We start from the raw sequence: 18915 nt of genomic DNA, 5'->3' as shown, positions 1-18915 counted from the left end.
TGAATGCAAAGGACTAGAGGATTGTTTTTTCAGATGAGTTCTTAGGAAAAAAAATCACAACTTTATTCTCTCCTGCAGTTCTGCCACAGGAGAACAGTAAGTGATGATTCTGAAGTTATCACTTAGCCTGAAGCTAAGCATGAGCAAACTAGGCAATTATTTAGTGCAGCAGGATGTGGGACATTAAAAGAGCCATGCCCCTGCTGCCCATGTCAAAGCCCAGAAAGCCAAGCTCGCTGCTGCCTTTGAGGGTCCAGCAGATGCCACAGTCCAGCTGGACCTGGGGTTGAATAGCTGCAGTGTCCTCAGGGCAGAAGGAATTTTGCCTCTTCAAGGACAGACTCTGTCCCACTTCTGTTGCTTCTTCAACCTCTCCTTCTTCCTTTTGTGTGACAAGAGGCCAATACCTGGGCCTATCACAGCACTGCAACATCCTGGAGGCAGTTTTGCCTACACTGGTAAGAAACCTTAAACAAACCTGAATAGAAATGTATTCACTGTTGCAAAGCAGCTGTGAGACAGAAAACCCCTAAATTGGAAGTGCACACATAGGACTCCTTTGTGAAACACACTCTGTAATGTTGGAGCACTTGTCTCTTTTTGCTGACTTAAAGTGGGATGGTATGCAGGCTTTCATGTTACAAAGAGCTTACAGCATTTTGGCCAAGATTGTCCATGGATGACTATGCAGTCACCCTTGCATAGTTTAAGTAATATGTAATTCCTTTCAGTCACAAATTATATGCTTCTACTTAACAATAGGTGATACTAGCTTTGAACCTTCCTCCCTAAAACCAAATTTAGCAAAAAGTCATGCAAATGGGATGCAAAAAGAGAGTTGGTTCAAGCTCCTGAAAAAATCCTTAGCATCTTTGAGAATGAAGAGAGATCTGAAGAAGAAAGTGTTATCCTTGTCCAGCTATAAGTCATGGCAATGAATTTTCTAAATTAAGTTTGTTCATAAAGTCTTTCATATAGTATTGGATTCTTCGATAAAGTATCTGCTTTAAATGCCAGACTCCATACTTTGTATATAACTCCTGAAGAGATATCATTGTCTCTTCTTGTGGTCCAGTGAAAATATGCAGATCTTCTGCTGGTGCCTCTGCCTAGAGGTGCCTTTCCTATCAGAGAACAGTATGTGTCAAGTCAGTGGGGTGGGGTTGTGGATCAGTGGATCCACAGCAGTGAATGAGTGGAATAGCTTTAACCTTCCCTCCTCCCTGGCAGCCCCCAGTCCACAGCTAACTGTGGTGGGCAGAACAAGGTCACAGCTGCTTTGCAGTTCTACATTTTGGACCACTTCCAGAGGCAGCATGAATAGGCACTTTTGCCACAGTTCATTCAAGTGAATTTGCTTATTTTTCTGTCACTGAGCAACAGGTATGATCAACTTTGCAGTGATCAGGACTGCTCAGTGTAATAGTTCTTTAAAAATAGCTTATGTTTTTAGGTAGAGAACATTTTAGACACAGACATGTAGAAGGACTGCATCTAGTAATAAGAAAGCAAATTGAGAGCAGGACTTAAAAAATTAACATGCTGACATGGTGTGAATACATTTGGCTACACCCTATGCCTCAGTTGCTTATTGTGAGTAGAGGGCTGGTGGCTGGATGTGAGTCATCCAGCAAATATCGCAAATAACACGTTCAGCATTTCCAGATTATAGGTCTAAGCAGAAGCATCCTTGGCATATGTACCCACTGAAATGATGAACAGGTGCCTGCTGTAAACCTGAGTACTGAGTTACAGAAACAACCCTCTGGTGTGTACCTCACTCCTGTATTATTAAGTACAAGCCAAATTTGTTTAATTATTTCTGTAGCATCTTGCAGGAAGCTCAAAATTGTTTGTATGCAGCAAAAGAACTCCTAGGTTTGTTCACAACTCTGTTTAAAGCAGCATGTTATAATTTCTGAGAGAATGAAATAATCTTTGACACAAAATTATAGCTTCCCTGCCTAGAACAGCATCCCCTTCAAACAGGATGCCAAGAACAATGAAGGGTATTTATAACAAAGAAAGAAATACTGAGTATGCTAGACTGAAATCCATGTACTTTGTGTCTTTTCTGTGTTCTTTCACAGGCTTGCTGCGAAAATTGCTTTGCATAATATTTTTCTCATTATTCAGATGTCCAGTTCTAACTGAAAATTAATTCAGCACCTAAATACTTTTCCATCTGCACTGGTAGTCCATTTGCAGCTGTGTCACTCCTGCCAATAAGACTAACAGCATACAGAAAACAGGGATGCTGAAAGCCTCCAAGCTACTCCCTATATCAGTACCATGGTACTGAGGATACTGCAGAAGGACGAGAATGGATTCACATACGAAATTTGAAAAGAGCATGAATTTGACTGGGTAACAATGTGAAAGGCTATTTTAAACATAGTTATCAAGCTGTACATTAAGAAATGCAGAAATGTGTTTTAGATTAAGGCATTAGGACAGATGATGTGAAAGAGAAGAAAATGAAGGGATGATTAACAAATAGTAGGCATCATAACAGCAAACTCCTGTCATTTAACATCATCATATTCTGTCAAGGCTTTTTGACTCAGGCAATTTTCCAGCTTTCAGGAATTCAGTTTGCATTCAAAGGGTGAACACCTGGACTGTTCCAAAAATGGCTGCTGAACTGCAGGAGTGGGTGGTCAGACACATTTGACCATTGATGCTGTAGTGATCTGTGGTAAAAAGCCCTAAGGAGTTGCAGACACTTTCCCATCATATGGTTTGTTGACCTAAGTTTCTCAGCTTCGGCACCTGTTCTTACAGACTATGAATTTCTTTGTACCTGCCACCAAGGTCATTGGAAAAAAAAATCAGGTGCAAGTCTCATTGGCAGCCATCTAACTTGGCCTGTTCAAATGCAGATAAGGTCACCTTCAATTAATAAAAGTTGTGTGAAAATCTCATTTACATTATCAATTAAAAGTGTTCAGAAGTTTTTATAGTCCTGAGTATGCAAGTTTGTGATAACCCAGAATCCTGCAATTTCCCTGTTTCTCTCCCTTGTGAAATAAAAGCCAGATGTACAGAAGTTAGCAGTGGTGAAAGTGATTTTAAGATAGCACTGTGTCATCATTTTATTAAAAGGTCAATTAAAAAATCCCATTAAAAAGATAAGTGAAAATACCCTAAGTGCAATCAGCCGTTCAATATTCACCCCTCAGCAAGATTCAAAGAGGACATTCATGCTTTTAAGTTTCTTTAATAATCAGTTTCTTCTCCTCCTTGGAAGAAAGTCAATATGCTAACTTTCAGTAATGAGCTGTAGGTTGAATGTTTTTTTTCGTCTTTCTATTAAGGCCTCAGAGAGAAAATATTGCTTATGAGAGAAAATATCACTTCAAAGTTGATCAAGACAAAATCTGTTCCAAGTGAACAGGTTTGTGTTGTATAGAATACTTGCCTGCATTTACATACTTATATAATGGCATGGGAATATGGCAATACAGCTATACTTCTCTTATCACTAATTTTGCTGAAGCTAGTAGTGGTGAAATGGTTTTGTATGGCCAGAAAGCCTTAGAAATTATGTGTGCTGATGGGATATATCTGGTTTTATCCTCCTACTGTACTGTCTCTCCCATGGAACACTACTGCACAAGAAGGATTGCAAATGGGAGAAAGTTATTGGGTTTTTCCTCATTTAGCATGGAGGGCCAAGGTCTCTGAGCCCCAATGTCCAGCATGACAGCCACAGAAGAGGAGTACAGGCAGAAAGGTAGAGAAAAAAACCCCACCAATATTTCTGATGTTTAGATAGATTTCTGCCAGAACTGGGACCAAATGTGTAAGGTCTGAGGAGCAGTGACCCTGCACCATGGTGCACAAAGGCTGGGCAAGGAACATCAAAGTGGGTTGTTAATGAGTAGGAAGGTGCCAGTGGGAATGTGATCATGAAAGGAGGCTGCACCTGCCACCAGCTTCAGAAAGGCTGCAGCCTTCTGCTTCAGACAAGCCTCCCTAAGGCAGCAGAGCAAGGCCAGCAAGGGCCAGGCACTCTCAACTCCTGCTGCAGCCCAGGCAGGGGAGTTTCATACCCTAGTCAGGCTAATCTTTGAGTCCTACTATTTACCAATCCAACAAAAAAAGTATTACTAAGCTCACTAACCCTCTATACTCTTATCTTTCCAGCAATCTTGACACAGAAGAACTCTGTGGTAAGTTCGTTTTTGGGAAAGAACATAATCTATGCCTGTGGCAGCCCTGTGCAAATGAACATACCATGTGATTATTTTTTTCTGTTTAATCTTTGTAGCTCAAACAGGAAATAATTTCCACTCAAAGAACTCCTGGGAAAATGCAGATGGCTTATAATATTTTCAGACTCTATCACCCACTATGTGCAGAAACTACTTTGAAAATATTTTTCCTACCCAGTACTTCACATTCTCCGAGATTCAAAATTTGTTCTGATACATAGATAAATAGAGAGATGGCTTTTATCTTATTTCCCTCTCATATGAGATATTTTTTCTAGTTTTCGCATTTTAACAAGTATGAGTGCTTTAGGAATTTTGAAAAAGATTGTCATATTAGTACCCCACTGGAGGAAAATTCATTACTTTCCTCCTACTTGAGCCAGTGAGAACAGCAGTTTGAGAAGTTTTATCATCCTTCATGACAGTAAAACTCTTGCAAGGCCTAGAATTTGGCCCAATTACTTATTTCTGTACCCTATTCTGGACTGTGAATCATTTCTCCAACACCCTGTTGGCTCTCCAGCTGATCTTACAGCCCCTGATTTAGGAGTTCTGCTTCCAGCAGAAAACAATTCACATAAGATTTTTGCAAGTCCTCCCACAGAATGTCAGGAAAAAAGCCCCAACATTTATACTTGTCAACACCAGCCTTTTTCTGAGGGAGAGTTGGTAGCCTGCTAAGTTTTCCAATGGTCAACAATGTTAAAGACATTTAAAAGCTGAAAATACTGTTACGTTGAAAACAAGCTCATTTACTTACCCACAGGATGACTCTTCCCATGGCCAAGAACCCACTAAGAGGTACCTCAGCCGGTGGCTTATAAATATATGACAAGAGACTCATCTGAAGTGAATTGGGCTGTGACAACTAGTGCTGGTTGAGTACCTGGTCAAAATTGTATAAACCCAGCCAAGGAAAACAGGTGGTTTTGTTCCACAAGGGATTTACTGCTGTTGACATTGTACTGGAGGTTTACAGGCTTGCTGGGCTGAGGGGGGTGTTAATCCAGAACTGACTCTGTTTGCTGTCTGTTTTGATTAAATGCGAGTTGCTTCAGCTGCCTTTTAAATCTTTCATATGCTGCTACTAGAGTGTTCCTCATCTGTGAATCTGGTACCAAGTTTACTCAACATCTGTTTGAGCTTGTGATTATACAGCTCTTCATGAGTTATCTCAGTTCACCTGAGAAATTAAATGAAAAAACATCCACGGTATTAATTCACAATATGTTTTCATTCAACCTCTTAGCAATACCAGGTTATGTTGCAGTGTTCCTGGTAACTTGTGCTTTTATGATTTCCCTGAGAAGCTCATGCTGACCTCTTAAAAGCTTCAAAGTATTGCTATTTATTATTTCAAAAAGACCTTATCTAATCTTGTTCTTCCCATCTGCCATTTAGATGTTGCTTTTTGTGCTTTTCCAGGTGATTTGATATCTAAATGCCTTGTCTAACACAGTCTCTAGCTTTAACATAATTTTTTTTTCTTTCCTTTTCACACTTTTTCCCTCCTGTGCCTCCCCTCTATTGTATTTCCCCACATCAACCAATGGGAACTCAGGTCATGATTTCCCAGGTTTCCTTCCTTCTCTTGCTGTAATCCCTCTGATTGAGTTGTGCCCTCTGATTTTACATCAGCTCTTTCTGTTAAAATGTTCTTTGCTTTAAGCAGCTACACAAGGACATCCTGCAATTTGTTATTTCCATGATTTTCATTAAACGTATATTGCATGCATCATACTTGTTGAAAATATAATCATAGTACCTGAGACTAGAAGTTTATCTGGCCAACTCACGGTGTCTTAATTTCTTGGATAGAAACAACTGGTCTCAACCAACCCCAACTCACAATAGCCCCGACTTCATCTTATCTCCTCTAAGGGCTTTACCAGAATTATTCATTTTTGTATCAATATAATTAAATTTAGTACATACATATGAAAACTTCATTTCCTGCTAGTACCTGTAAAGTAGAATATTGGACTAAAAATCAAGTTGGCAAAGAAAATGTAGATATTTTGAAAATAAGTTTGTTTCAGCTATCAAATTGATATTGTAAATTTTTTGTCATTTTGGCAACTCCTTTATTGAAAGAGAATGTTTTGAAATACTGATTTTGGTATTTTAAGTATTCCGGGAATGATTTTGCAGAGAAATAATACCAAAATAAAAAAAAAATAAAATTATCCTTTTCATTCTCATTTCTATTCATTTTATATTTACATATTTAATAATATCATTATTAAATGAACTGAATTGAGAGTTAGTAAAACTGATATTTAATGAAATATTGATTTTTCAGGTAATTAATAGATGATGTGTTTTTTTATTTCTTTTAGATTATTTTTCCAAGCACTTAGGAGAGTATGAAAATGTTCTATCTGTTTTGGAAGACTTAAACATAACCATACTGAAGGCAATGGACAAAACAAAGAAAGTAAGTAAAAACTGTGAAATTTTCTTTATATTGCATATTTTGTTTATTTGAATAGTATTTGCAGTATTTGTCCTAACTAAAGTTACTAATTTGTATTTAAGTTCTTCTACATATACCTGTTTGTAGCAAAAGTCCAATAGGAAAAAGACTTGTCAAAATCGTTGTATACCAAATCTGTAAAGTTCTGTCTGCAAAGTATTACAGTTCGGAAATAACCAAATTTGTCTTTGTGAATGGTTTGAAGAATGTTCTTTATATTTTTGTACCAAGAGAGAGTTAGAGGATTCTATGTCCCATGCCAAGTGTGGGTAAGTATCAGCACAAATATTTGGAAATAGACCAAATTTGAAAAAACAATGTGTTGTGCTGAGTAAAAACTCCCAACCAAGAACAAGATTTCATTTCCATTTCAGGCATTTTAAACAAAAGCAGGACTGAAAGAACCTGCCAAGAGGAGCTGTTAGGGCTGTTGCCCACCAGCACAGCAAGGGAGGAGATGTTTCTCAGGGGGAAAAGCTTGATTTATCCATCCACACATCTGACAGGAGGCACGCAGCCATGCTGCAGGGCATGCCAGGCAGTGATCCACTCGATTCATTATGGACATACCTGCTCCTGTGTTCAGACCTGGTTGTTCATCCCAGCTCTATGTCTGACCAAAACTGCATCAAGACATTGGATAATACGCTCCTCTTCCCTGGCTGAACAGTTAAATATTCTTTTCACGATGGATCAGCTTCAAAAGATGAGGGAAAGCACAACCCAGAGGAGGAAGTGAACCTAGATACTCCAAATCCAGACACAGACCCACACAACAAGAGTATTCACTGGCAGGTTAGTCATCAAGAATAGAAATTTCAGCAAAAATTTTTCAGTGAGATCCCATGGTGTCAAAAAACCCTGATTTTTTTTTTCAGTCAATCAATGGAGAGATCTACGGGAAGAAAGCTGTGCTTCATTAGTGAAACTATTATTTTTGATATTTGGGTGTTTGCAGGAGTAAAGTACTCATATATTTTACATGAGTTGCCAAAATAAAAACCTGAAAGTGTAGCTTATTTATTTAGAGCTTGAGCCAGTAAGTCTCTTCTTTCATGCTGTGCATCTTCCACTCTTAATGAAGTGATTGTGTGCTGACTCACTGTCTTGTTGAGCTGGACACTGAAAGGCAACAGATTGGTTCATTTTAGCTATGCATAAGTTAAAAAAATAGCCATGTGTATAAACTACTGCTGCTAAAGGGGAGGACATGTCACCTCAGAGCTACTGGAAGTAAATAAACCACAGCATTTAAGAATTACTTAAGAAGTTAATTTCAAGTAGGAGTGCCAGAAAACTAATCAGCCTGTGTGCATTGGCCTGACCAGAAAAATGGACAAGAAAGTCTGGAATATTAATAAGTGTTTCATTTGTCTGCTTGAAAAACCCATCTAAAATATAAACAAACTACAATTTCTTTAAATTTTATTTTCCTAACTGAAGATTCAAGTTTAATGGGTTTTATGTCTTTCAGGAATATTTCAGCTGACCATTCATTAGAGGTGGCAGAACCAGAGAAAGGCTGACACTGGAAAAAAACTTTTAATTCCTCTTAGTAGAAACAGTGGGTGAACACAGTCAAACAAAAAAAAATACGTGCTCAAATATTCTAAACTAGAGCTTTCTGCCAAGGATATGCTCAGCCACTACAGCTTTGTATGGAAATACAAATTAGGATTATTCCCAATAGGAACTCAGTTCTCAGGAAACAGATGGGTTATGTGACCTGACTACCTGATAAATATTGGAGTGCAAATATTAAAACTTCTATCTTAAATAGTTCAAAATTTATTGCAGTTTGTGGTCTAAACTCTGGACTACATCCGTCTAGAATCAGAGTTGGAAGTGCAGTATATGGAGATAGGATGGATAAATGATGTTCATCAACAGTGACACATCTAACTTGAGTTGACTCCCCAGCTCAGACAAGTAGGTGCTCAGAAATGGTTGGTCTGGTTTTAAATGGCCATTGGCATGGATCCAGAGCAAGGCTTGGCTTTCCTCTCCTAGTGCAGTAAAAAACGTTGTCACTGTTCTGCCACTGCAGTCGCTGAGTCTCTTGAATAGTCACTGAGTAATAGGAGCACTTATTACTATCTTCTAAGTGATGACCTAGTTGGAAAATTCATATATAGAAAAAAAGTCCAGAACTGAAGACCTGCACTTTGAAACCTACCAAGACATGGTGTACCTACAGTGGCTGAGTCAGCTTCCAATGACCAGAACCAAATTCCAAAAGACTAAATTGTCCTATTAAAAACTGCTGAGATTGAATCTGAACTCCAGCCCACAAAGCATGGGGTTGATTATAGACCCAGTCCTCAGGGTTGTCATGAGCTTTCCCTCTACTTTTTATGGATTGGAGAAAGCTCAGCACTTCTATCAGTCTCTGCTGAACTTTCCCAGAGTGTGTCCTGCTTCAGGCAGGCAGCTCATTCAGTCTTGAGTATTTAGTGGGGAAAGGAGCAACTTGGTACTCTAATTAATTTTATTTATAGCCAGCACTCAGCCCTTCCCATAGAAAATCCTTGCTTTCCTACCAATTCAAGTTGCCCAGACTCAGTAAATACTTTTCACAAGAGGCATCTGCAGAATTGGAGCCCTAGAAAAATTCTTCAGCATCAGTTTTTCCAAGGAAACCCTGGAGAAGGAAGACGTGTCTGTCTTCAATGAGAAGTATGGAGTGACACGTCTGAAAAATCCAAAAACCAGTCTAATCATGGGGTCCTTCAGGAACACACTACTCCAGCAGGGGTCCACTGTGGGGTCACAAGTCCTGCCAGCAAACCTGCTTCAGCATGGGCTGCTCTCTCAATGGGGCCACAGTTCCTGCCAGGAGCCTGCTCTGGTGTAGGCTTCCCACAGACTTACATCATCCTTTGGGAATATCCACCCTCTCCAGCATAGGGTCCTCCACGGTCTGCATGGGGACCTCTGTTCCACTGTGGACCTCCATGGGCTGTAGGGGCACAGCTGCCTGACCATGGTCTGCACCACGGGCTGCAGGGGAACCTCAGCTCTGATGCCTGGAGCACCTCCTGCTCTTATTCTCACATAATCTCACTCCTTTCTTCTCTGACTGCAGTTTCCTTCTTTGCAGTAACTTTTAGAATCATAGAATCATAGAATCAACTGGGTTGGAAAAGACCTCCAAGATCATCAATTCCAACCCTTGATCCAACACTGTTCCCTTATATCTGTTATTCCAGAAGCTCTACCACCATCGCTGATGGGCTTGGCTTTGGCCAGTGGCAGGTCTGGTATTGATTCTGTTGAACATGGGGGAAGCTTCTGGTAGAAGGGGTTTTCTCACAGAAGCCATCCCTGTAGGTGTCCACCCCAACACCCCAAACCCAAACCATGCCACACAAACTCAACACAATATCCCACTAAGAGCAACTGGAACTTGGCTTGGCTGTGGACTTCTGGATTTAAATCAAGATCAACCAAATTTTCCCCATCCCTCCAAATGATTTCCATGTGCAGATATTTTTTCCCCAATAGATTAGCAGATAACTGGCTCTTGCAAGGCAATTTCAGCATGAATTTGTGTATTTTATTGCCCTCTGTAGTTTGAAAGAGCTGTCAGCTCAGCTTTCTTGAACGGAGTTTTTCTCCAGTCTTCCAGTCCTCTGCTATCTGAAAGTGAAAACATCGAGTCATTTGTGGGAGAAAATGTCCAGTGTGTTAGCAGGGTCAAGAAGTTTGAAACCAGGCTTCCTTTCACCATTCTTGGGCCAGATCCCTCCAGCCAAACCAAACTAAATAGCAGGGAAGACAGGAAGCCCTTAGGAGTGTAGGAACTGTTCATGCTCCATTGCTTGATGGGAAGGTGCTAAGCTAAAAATGCAGAGAAATAGATATAGCTAGGAACATCTTTCAGCAGGGAAAAGACTGAGTTGCATTTGCAAACAATCTACTTTTAATACAAAGAGCAGCATACCAGAGGATAGTAGGGGAGCTACAGCCCTGCTGTTTTGGTACTGGTCTCCTTCTGTTTTATCCTTACACAAAGAAGGGAAATGCATATCTGAGGATTTTTAGGGGGATTTGTGCCCTTTAATATTTGATAATTTCTCTCCGTGAGTCTGCATGAGTTGCTTATACCAGAGTGGCAAGGACAGATTAATCATTGGTGTCAGTTGTTTTTCTTGCACCTGCCAACTTGGTATTTTCCAGATCAAAGCACTATCTGAACAGTTCTGTTTGTTGCATTTCTTTTTCCTCTTATATACAGGAAGCATTAAAAATTAAACACTCAGCAAAACTTTACTATTGGAAGGTTTGTTTCTTTAAGCCTTTTTTTTCTGAATTTTTTTATAAAAAAGACCACAGAAGTATATTTAGTTAAAATATTTAATCTTCTCTTTTTTATTACCCACGTGAACATAACATTTTCAGAAAGTTGCATTTTAATTACATTCCGTAGCTTGCAGTCACATATAAATAAAATTACAAGAACTTTGCAACCCTCAGCACAGAAAATAAAATCTGTCGCTGACTAACAAAGTAGATAGGTAAAAGTAGAAAATTTTTTTAAGGTGCTCAACATTTTGGTCCTATTGACTTGTGAATATTGAAAATCAAAAACTTACAGACTAAAGAACATGTCTTCCTTAAGTTATCAAGCCATTAAATTGTTGCTGCTTGTCATCTATTTGGTAAGAATAAGTTTTGCTCTATCATTTTGATTTCTAGTATTGGAAATGCAACCTGCTGCAGGTGGTGAACTATTCTGTACTCAGTAAACTAGCAGAAGCTCATTTGATCACCAAAAATACAATTTACATACGAAATTAAATTGACAATATAAAAGCAGTCAGGAGTTTAAACAGTTATCTAAAAGAATTTTAGAAGATCTGGGGTATTCAAGGATATCCAAGACATCTGCACAGGCCTGACAAATGGCATGCAGTATCTCTAGGAGACCATGGGGCAGGATGAAACTCCTCTCTGGGGCACCAGCTGGAATCCAGGTGGGTCTTTTTAGGGCACCAGACTCCAGTTTAGGTACTTCAATAGCTCTGAGGTCTCTGAAAGTTTTTTCCCAGAGGAGCTGTCTCACAGAGGAAGATCTTACCCTGATCTGACAGTGCCTTTTATCAGACATAATGCCTGTTTGAAGTTCACTTTTTTCACCAGCTGAAGAGCACACCCCTCTCCTTCTGACTCCTGCCTTCCCCTATGCCAACAGCACCGGGTCGTTTTCCAGCCAGGATGTATTCCCGTGAATCCCCACTGGTGCTGTCACTGGCACCTACACAGGGAAGGCTGGCAGCAGAAACTTGCAGGGAAGCAGGAACTGTTTTAGGTGATTTTAAACCCACTGCTCCCGAGGGCAGTTTATACTGCACTGTTGTGAAAGTCCAACCACAATTGGCTGGTGGCCAAGTGACCATGCCAGGGCGATCTCGGGATGGGACACACTTCCTGCTCTGTGATTTCAGTGATTGTTGGCTTGAACCTCACCTCACCCATTAGTCAGTCACAGAGCTGAAAATGGCGCTGACATAGAGTACCAGCTCTTAACTTACTGGAGTAACAAAGGGAATTCAGACTTTTTGCATTGGCACAATGGCAAAGTAGTGGGAATTGGGAATCACTGGGAGTAACTGAACTTGGCAGAGATGCTTCCTTGGGAGGATGGCACTAAGAGCTCATGCAATTGTTTCTTTTTCCTTGCAAGTGCAGTGCCTGTATAGCTCTCACAGAGGCCTATAAGCTGTCTCAAAATTGACTTAAGACCACCATACCTCTTGTAAAAGTGATCCAGTCTCAAGCAAGAAAAAGCTTTGTACCTAAGCTGCTACTTAGATTCTATTAGTTATATTTATTAGATCATATAGTTCCATTTCAAAAGGACATAGTGATACAGATTCTTTTTAAAAAAAAAAAAAGGCAAACCAGAACTAGCTTTTATAGTTAACAATGCTTATAAGATGAAACTTTGATCCAGTGAGCAAGAGTGTATCTTGACCTGAGACAACCCTATATCTGAAGCACAAAGCCAACAACTATAATGCAACAGCAACCTCCCAGATGGACTTGCCAGGATTTTTGTATAGGCAATGGAAAACATTTAGCTTTCTTCCATAGATGAAAACTAGAAGGTGCTTTGCCCAGAACAGCTAACATACACTTTTTCAAAGTGATGACCTCTGAGTGCATACTACTCCTGTAAATACTGGTACAGTTCTTCTTTTAGAGACAAAAGCACTGCAGACTTCCATGGAAAGGAATGGCAGACAATGTAGAGGGACAGAACACTGCAGATTTTCTCCTTTTCAGACTCCATAAAGTCTCACATTCTTTGCTTTGGAGAGACTTTCTTGCCACCCTTGCCACTGTTTTATGAAAGACACAGAATGATCCGTCTGTCATAGCAGGGGACCAGATTCAGTGAACTAGCAAACACCATTTTAAGCAGCAGTAGTCAAGACTGGTATAATCAAGACCAGTTTATACCCATCATTTACATATGCAAAAAATAAACATATTAAGTTTAGGATGGAAATGAAAGATAGTTCTTCTTCAGTGGAGCAATCAAGTTCTCGAATAGCCTTCCAAGTTTTTTGGGAGCAAAAAAACCTAACTGCTTTTTACATATTGCTTGCAAAAAAATAGAAAGGGATGTGCATTGTGTACAACAGCAAAATGCTGGATTCAGTGACCGACACAGCATGTCTAATTACCTGCTTCTATGAAATCAGTAATTTTTCTGCTTTGCTCAGAAAACCCCAAAGCTAAGCAAAGTCACTGTAGCCTTGAAAATTTCTAAAAATAGGAACCAGATTTGGTAAAAGAGAAGATTATAGGAGCTGAGAGAGTAACACAGGGACTTGCAATTTAGTTACTGATGGTACATTTATGGTAATTATGTAAATTACTGCACTCTGGAGGGTTTTATTATAAACTAGAATACCTAGATTTTTTTTAATTGCATATTTCAGTAACAGGTGCATTTATGTAAATTATATAGCAAAACAAATTAAGTGGAAAAAAAGCTCGATAAGCATATGTTGACAATAGTGTTCCACAACTAGCATTCTGCTGAAGGAAAAAAGTGAAGTTTCAAATTGTTTTTTTGTTTTCACAAAAACTGTGATATCGGCTAGGACCCATTTTTGTATATGATTAGGATTTATTAACATTTTTCAAAGAATCCAGTCTTGTTTCCCTTGAAATTGCATTTTTACACAGAATGAATGTAATGGAATGGCTGCTGCATAAGAATAACATAGGGCAGGTATTGATCATTTTATCCTGATTATTAATTTTTTTATGCATTGGCTTTGAATCCAGTTCATTTGTTCCTTTGGGTTTATCATTAATGTTTTTTTCAGGTCAGTGTCAATCTAAAATCATAGAATCATAGAATCATTATGGTTTAGAATCATTAAGGTTGGAAAAGATCCTTAAGTTCATCAAGTCCAACCGTTAATGTGACACTGCCAGACCCACTACTAAACCATGTCCCTAAGTGCCACATCTATATGCTTTTTTAATACCTCCAGGGATGGTGACTCAACCACTTCCCTGGGAAGCCTGTTCCCGTCAGTAAACTGACTTGATTGTTTCTCAACTGAAGAGCAGAATGCTGGTGACAGACCTAAATATATTATCAGTTGGATCCTTCTACAAGGCAGAGGACTCTATGAATAAACAGCTATTTTTATCTAGGGACATTATTAAATTACATTTTGGAATTTTATTTCATTGGAGTTTCTATTTTAAAAAAAATATTTTTAAGATTGTGACTATTAGTGCAGGTCAAGTAAGATAAATTCAAAAAGCTGCAGGCAATTAATTCTGAGCAGTTGTGCAAGGATATTCCAAAGATTCATGCCTTTCCTCTTCTCCTAGCTCCTTGTCAGAGTAATGAAAACTCTTGGGAACTTCTTTGATCTTTTTTTGTGGAAGTCTTATACCTATTGGATCAGAAGGAATGCTCGAATTTTTGCCGGTAGCAGAGAAGATGTGTTAAATAGTCAGCACTTAAAGATAAAACAAAACCCAAAAATTCCTTAATTAATTTAATATTCATACCTCTAAACATAAAAGTGTATATAAATTACTTCACAGCAGAAAAGTAAGCATTTAACCTAGCCATGTCTCTTGTTGATACCTATCAAAACCACCAACAGCTTTGATGTTTTCTACGTATCCTTACAACCTTCTCTCTGGAGCAATGTTGTTACCCTGATTACAGCTACCTGATAATATCAAACACAGTCAAAACAGTTTCTTGTCTCTAAGCTATCTGACACACCTAATAGCAGTTAAATAGGAGTTACTTTTTATCTGTGCATGAATTTTGTAATATTGCAATAAGAGTATATTTCTCCTTCGATAATCCCAATAAAGGAGAGTGATAGACTGTCCTGATGGACAATTATTATAAATGTGTGTCAGTATCTCTCTAATCAGCCATGGCTGCCTATTTTATTTCATTGCTGATAAGTCAGCACTGCAAGAGATTGTCACTGTTCCAATTCTATAGGCAGAATTTAAACACGTAGTTTATGCCAAATATAATATTTGGTAAACTTGTAAAAGCCTGTGCCATACTCAAAGTTGAATCCAATAATTTGGCATGTTATGCCTTTGATCACTTTTACAATGAGGATGATGTAAAGGTTGCATTTGTGTGAAGTCAACACACTGAGCATCTCTGGATATGGCTTCTGGTGAAATTATGATTTTGATTCTGACTCAGTTCTGATTTCTTCCTACAGTGTGAATAATTAGATCTTAGGGATTGAAATGAAAAAAATTTGATTTTTTTCATCTAGTACAGTTATTTCGACTAATTTTATATCTTCAATATTAAGCTGTAACCCAGGGCATTGGTCCCAGTAATTTAGGCTCTAAACACACAGGGCAAGAGAAATTCCATGATAAAGGGAAATTTAAATAGATTATTCCCCACTGAGTTTTAACTCAATAATAACTAGTTTTCAGTTGTGGGGTGTTTTCTGAAAAGATAAGCCTAAATATTTTTATGAAATCATTTGATATGAAATATAAAATAAGCACAGCAAATTGCTAAGTAGTATAATAGTAAGAAATTACTATTTTAAGTAATGTTAAATTACTATTATAAGTAATGTTAAAAATAAGCACAATAGATAAGTTATAGAAGTGTAATATAGAATCAACTATTATATAGCAAAATAGGAACATAATAAGCAGTAAAGGGTTTGTTCAACTGGGAGAAGAGGCAGAGAGAAGATATAATTCTAAGAGTTAAATCTAATCTAAAGAGTTATAGAGAAGACAAAAGAACCCTCTGTCTTTTTCAGGGGTGCATAGCAAAAGCACAAGAGGCAACAGCTACATCGTGCAGAAAGAAAAATGCTGAATGGACATACAGAAAATATGCACAAAGAGAGTGCAAAAGCAGACCAGAGAGATGGTGACATCTCCATCCTTGGAGGAGTTACAAACTCAGCTGAACACATCCCAGACAGCTCGAACTACCTTCAAAGTTGGCCCTGCTCTGAATGTGGGGTTGGACACGTCACAGTCAGACATCCTTTCCCACTAAGTTGTAGAATCATAGAATCATAGAATATTCTGAGTTGGAAGGGACCTAACAGGGTCGTCAAATTACAACACCTGGCCCTGCACAGGATGGCCCCAAGACGGACACCATGTGACCAAGAAGATTGTCCAAATGCTTCTTGAATTCTGTCAGGCTTGGTGCTGTGACCACTTCCCTGGGAAGACTGTTCCAGTGCCAAATCACCCTCTGGGTGAAGAACTCCTTCTAATTTCAGATTAAATCTCTCCTGACACAGCTTGATGCTGTTCCCTCGAGTCCTGTCGCTGGTCACCACAGAGAAGAGATCAGTGCCTGTCCCTCCTCTTCCCCTCATGAGCAGTTGGAGACTACAATGAGGTCTCCCCTCAGTCTCCTCTTCTCCAGGCTGAACAGACCAAGTGCCCTCAGATGCTACTCATATGTCTTCCCCTCGAGGCCCTTCACCATCTTCTTTGCCCTCCTTTGGATGCTCTCTGATAGCTTAATATATTTCTTATATTGTGTGCCTAAAACTGCCACAATATTCAAGGTGAGGCTGCACCAGTTGCAGAGCAGAGTGGGACATCCCTCCCTCAACCAGCTGGTGATGCTTTGCCTGATGCCCCCCAGGACACGGTTGGCCCTCCTGGCTGCCATCAGCTGCATTGCTGACTCATTCACCTTGCCATTGACCAGGACTCCTGGGTCCCTTTCTGCAGCACTGCCTTCCAGCCTGTCATTCCCCAGTCTATACACACAACCAGGGTCATCTTGTGCCAGGTGCAGAATCCTGTGCTTTGTCTTGTTGAACTTCATATGGTTGGTGATTGCCCAGCCCTCTAATTTGGCAAGGTCTCTCTGTGGGGCCTTCCTGCCTTTGAGGGAGTCAACAGCTCCTCCCAGTTTAGTACAGCTGACAAACTTACTCAGTATACCTTCAAGTCCTGTGTCCAAGGAATTTATGAAGATGTCGAAAAGAACCAGCCCTAAGATGGAGCCCTGCGGAAGCTCTTGCCAAACCTGCCACGCCTTCTGAGAAATTGCAGGGTTATTTTTTTGTCCCATCCACATTTAGTTTGCTTGCCCGGTATTTCCCTTCTTCTCCATCTCAAGGAGCTGCTCTTCTGATAAGTGAATCTGTGTGGTGTTAGTTTACCCCAGGGGTGAGGACTGGGGTTGGCACCAGAGATCAAAAGGATCAAGAGTGTTGCTGAGCCTCTTGTTGCAACCCTGAGATGTGGAGTGCCCTAGGAGATACCTAAGCCCAGCCTCCTCTGCTGTTGTAAATGGACAACCTCTCACGCATTTTTTTAAGATAGCCATAAGCCACTTTTAAAGACTACAGTGACCTTTTCACTGGGAAATCACTAATTATGTGTATTTTCAGTTGCACTAATGGAAATTCAAATCTTTGCTGCTCACAAGGTCACACTTGCCTCTTGATGAGGAAGATGTGGAAAATTAACCTCATTCATTCACAGTCAGTAAAACTAACAACCAGAAACATATGCTAACACAGATTTATTTCATCTGGACTGCCCCAAACTGTGGTGCAGTATAATGTATATGCTAATGAACAGTAATTTACAGCTGATAAAATTCAAGAACCAGGCCATTTTTCTAGTTTAGTACAGACACCATCTGTGGGTCTCCTTATTAATTTGTGACACGATACATGACAATCAATGCTGGCATGCCAGTTAAGCTGATTCTACCATAATATACACTTAATAAATTGATATGCACTTAATAAAATTATACACTTTTTTAAAATTCAAAATTAACATTTTCTTTCTTCTACCGAAGTGTTATATCAGTGTGCCCTTAGTAAAATACAAAATAAAGTACTTTTCTGTAGGAAGTAGAGTGGTGAAACAGATAAAACCTCCATCCTGAATCGATGGTCTGAACACTTTCAGACTCTTTTCAGTACCAGACCTGTAGTTCAAAACTCAGCAATTCAGTCCATCACACAGCAACTGGCGAAGTATGAATTGGATATTGCCCCTACTCTGGGAGAAACTCCTAAGGCTGTACAGCAGGTGAAAACTGGCAAAGCAGCTGGGGTTGATGGAATTCCACCTGAAGTCTGGAAACATGGGGGCCAAGCACTCCATGCTAAATTTCACGAACATGTGGTGCACTGTTGGGAACTCGGCGAACTACCATCAGACCTCCGTGATGCAGTCATCATCACTTTGTATAAGAAGAAAGGAATTAAATCAGACTGTTCAAATTACCATGGTATTACTCTGCTCTCCATTGCTGGCAAAATCCTGGCAAGAATACTCTTGAACAGACTAATACCCGCTATAGCAGAAGGAATTCTACCTGAAAGTCAGTGTGGTTTCAGAGCCAAAGGGAGCACCACAGACATGGTATTTGTCCTCAGACAACTGCAAGAGAAGTGTAGGGAACAGAACAAAGGTGTACATTTTAAGTTGTAATTCAGCATGCCAGTGTCAGATTTATCATGACTACGAGCAGAAAGCAATATGGAGGTATCTGCAGCATTTACTTTTTGGATGCCCAGAATTTTAAAACACTTCAAACTTCAAACACTTCAAACAATCAAAAAACTTAGAAGAAATTGTCAGTTCTGTCATGTTTTGTTCATTTATTTCCAAAAGCACTGGCAAAAGCTGAAGAAAACTAAATCATACCCTGTATTTCTACTGCAGGGTTTTATTTAGCTGTCC

The 18915-nt window shown here is 39.5% G+C and overlaps 1 protein-coding gene across 1 annotated transcript in view; it reads left to right on the top strand.

Moving 5' to 3' along the window:
- NECAB1 (N-terminal EF-hand calcium binding protein 1) overlaps positions 1 to 18915 on the top strand; it is an 82027-nt gene that overhangs the window by 43449 nt on the left and 19663 nt on the right. The window contains 2 exon segments of the mRNA XM_032675069.1: positions 4150 to 4175; positions 6557 to 6654. Coding sequence (XP_032530960.1) covers positions 4150 to 4175; positions 6557 to 6654 — 124 coding nt within the window.

The sequence above is a fragment of the Chiroxiphia lanceolata genome, chromosome 1 (assembly GCF_009829145.1).
Source record: "Chiroxiphia lanceolata isolate bChiLan1 chromosome 1, bChiLan1.pri, whole genome shotgun sequence".
Lineage (NCBI taxonomy): Eukaryota > Metazoa > Chordata > Aves > Passeriformes > Pipridae > Chiroxiphia > Chiroxiphia lanceolata.
This window is presented reverse-complemented; position numbering and strand designations above follow the sequence as displayed.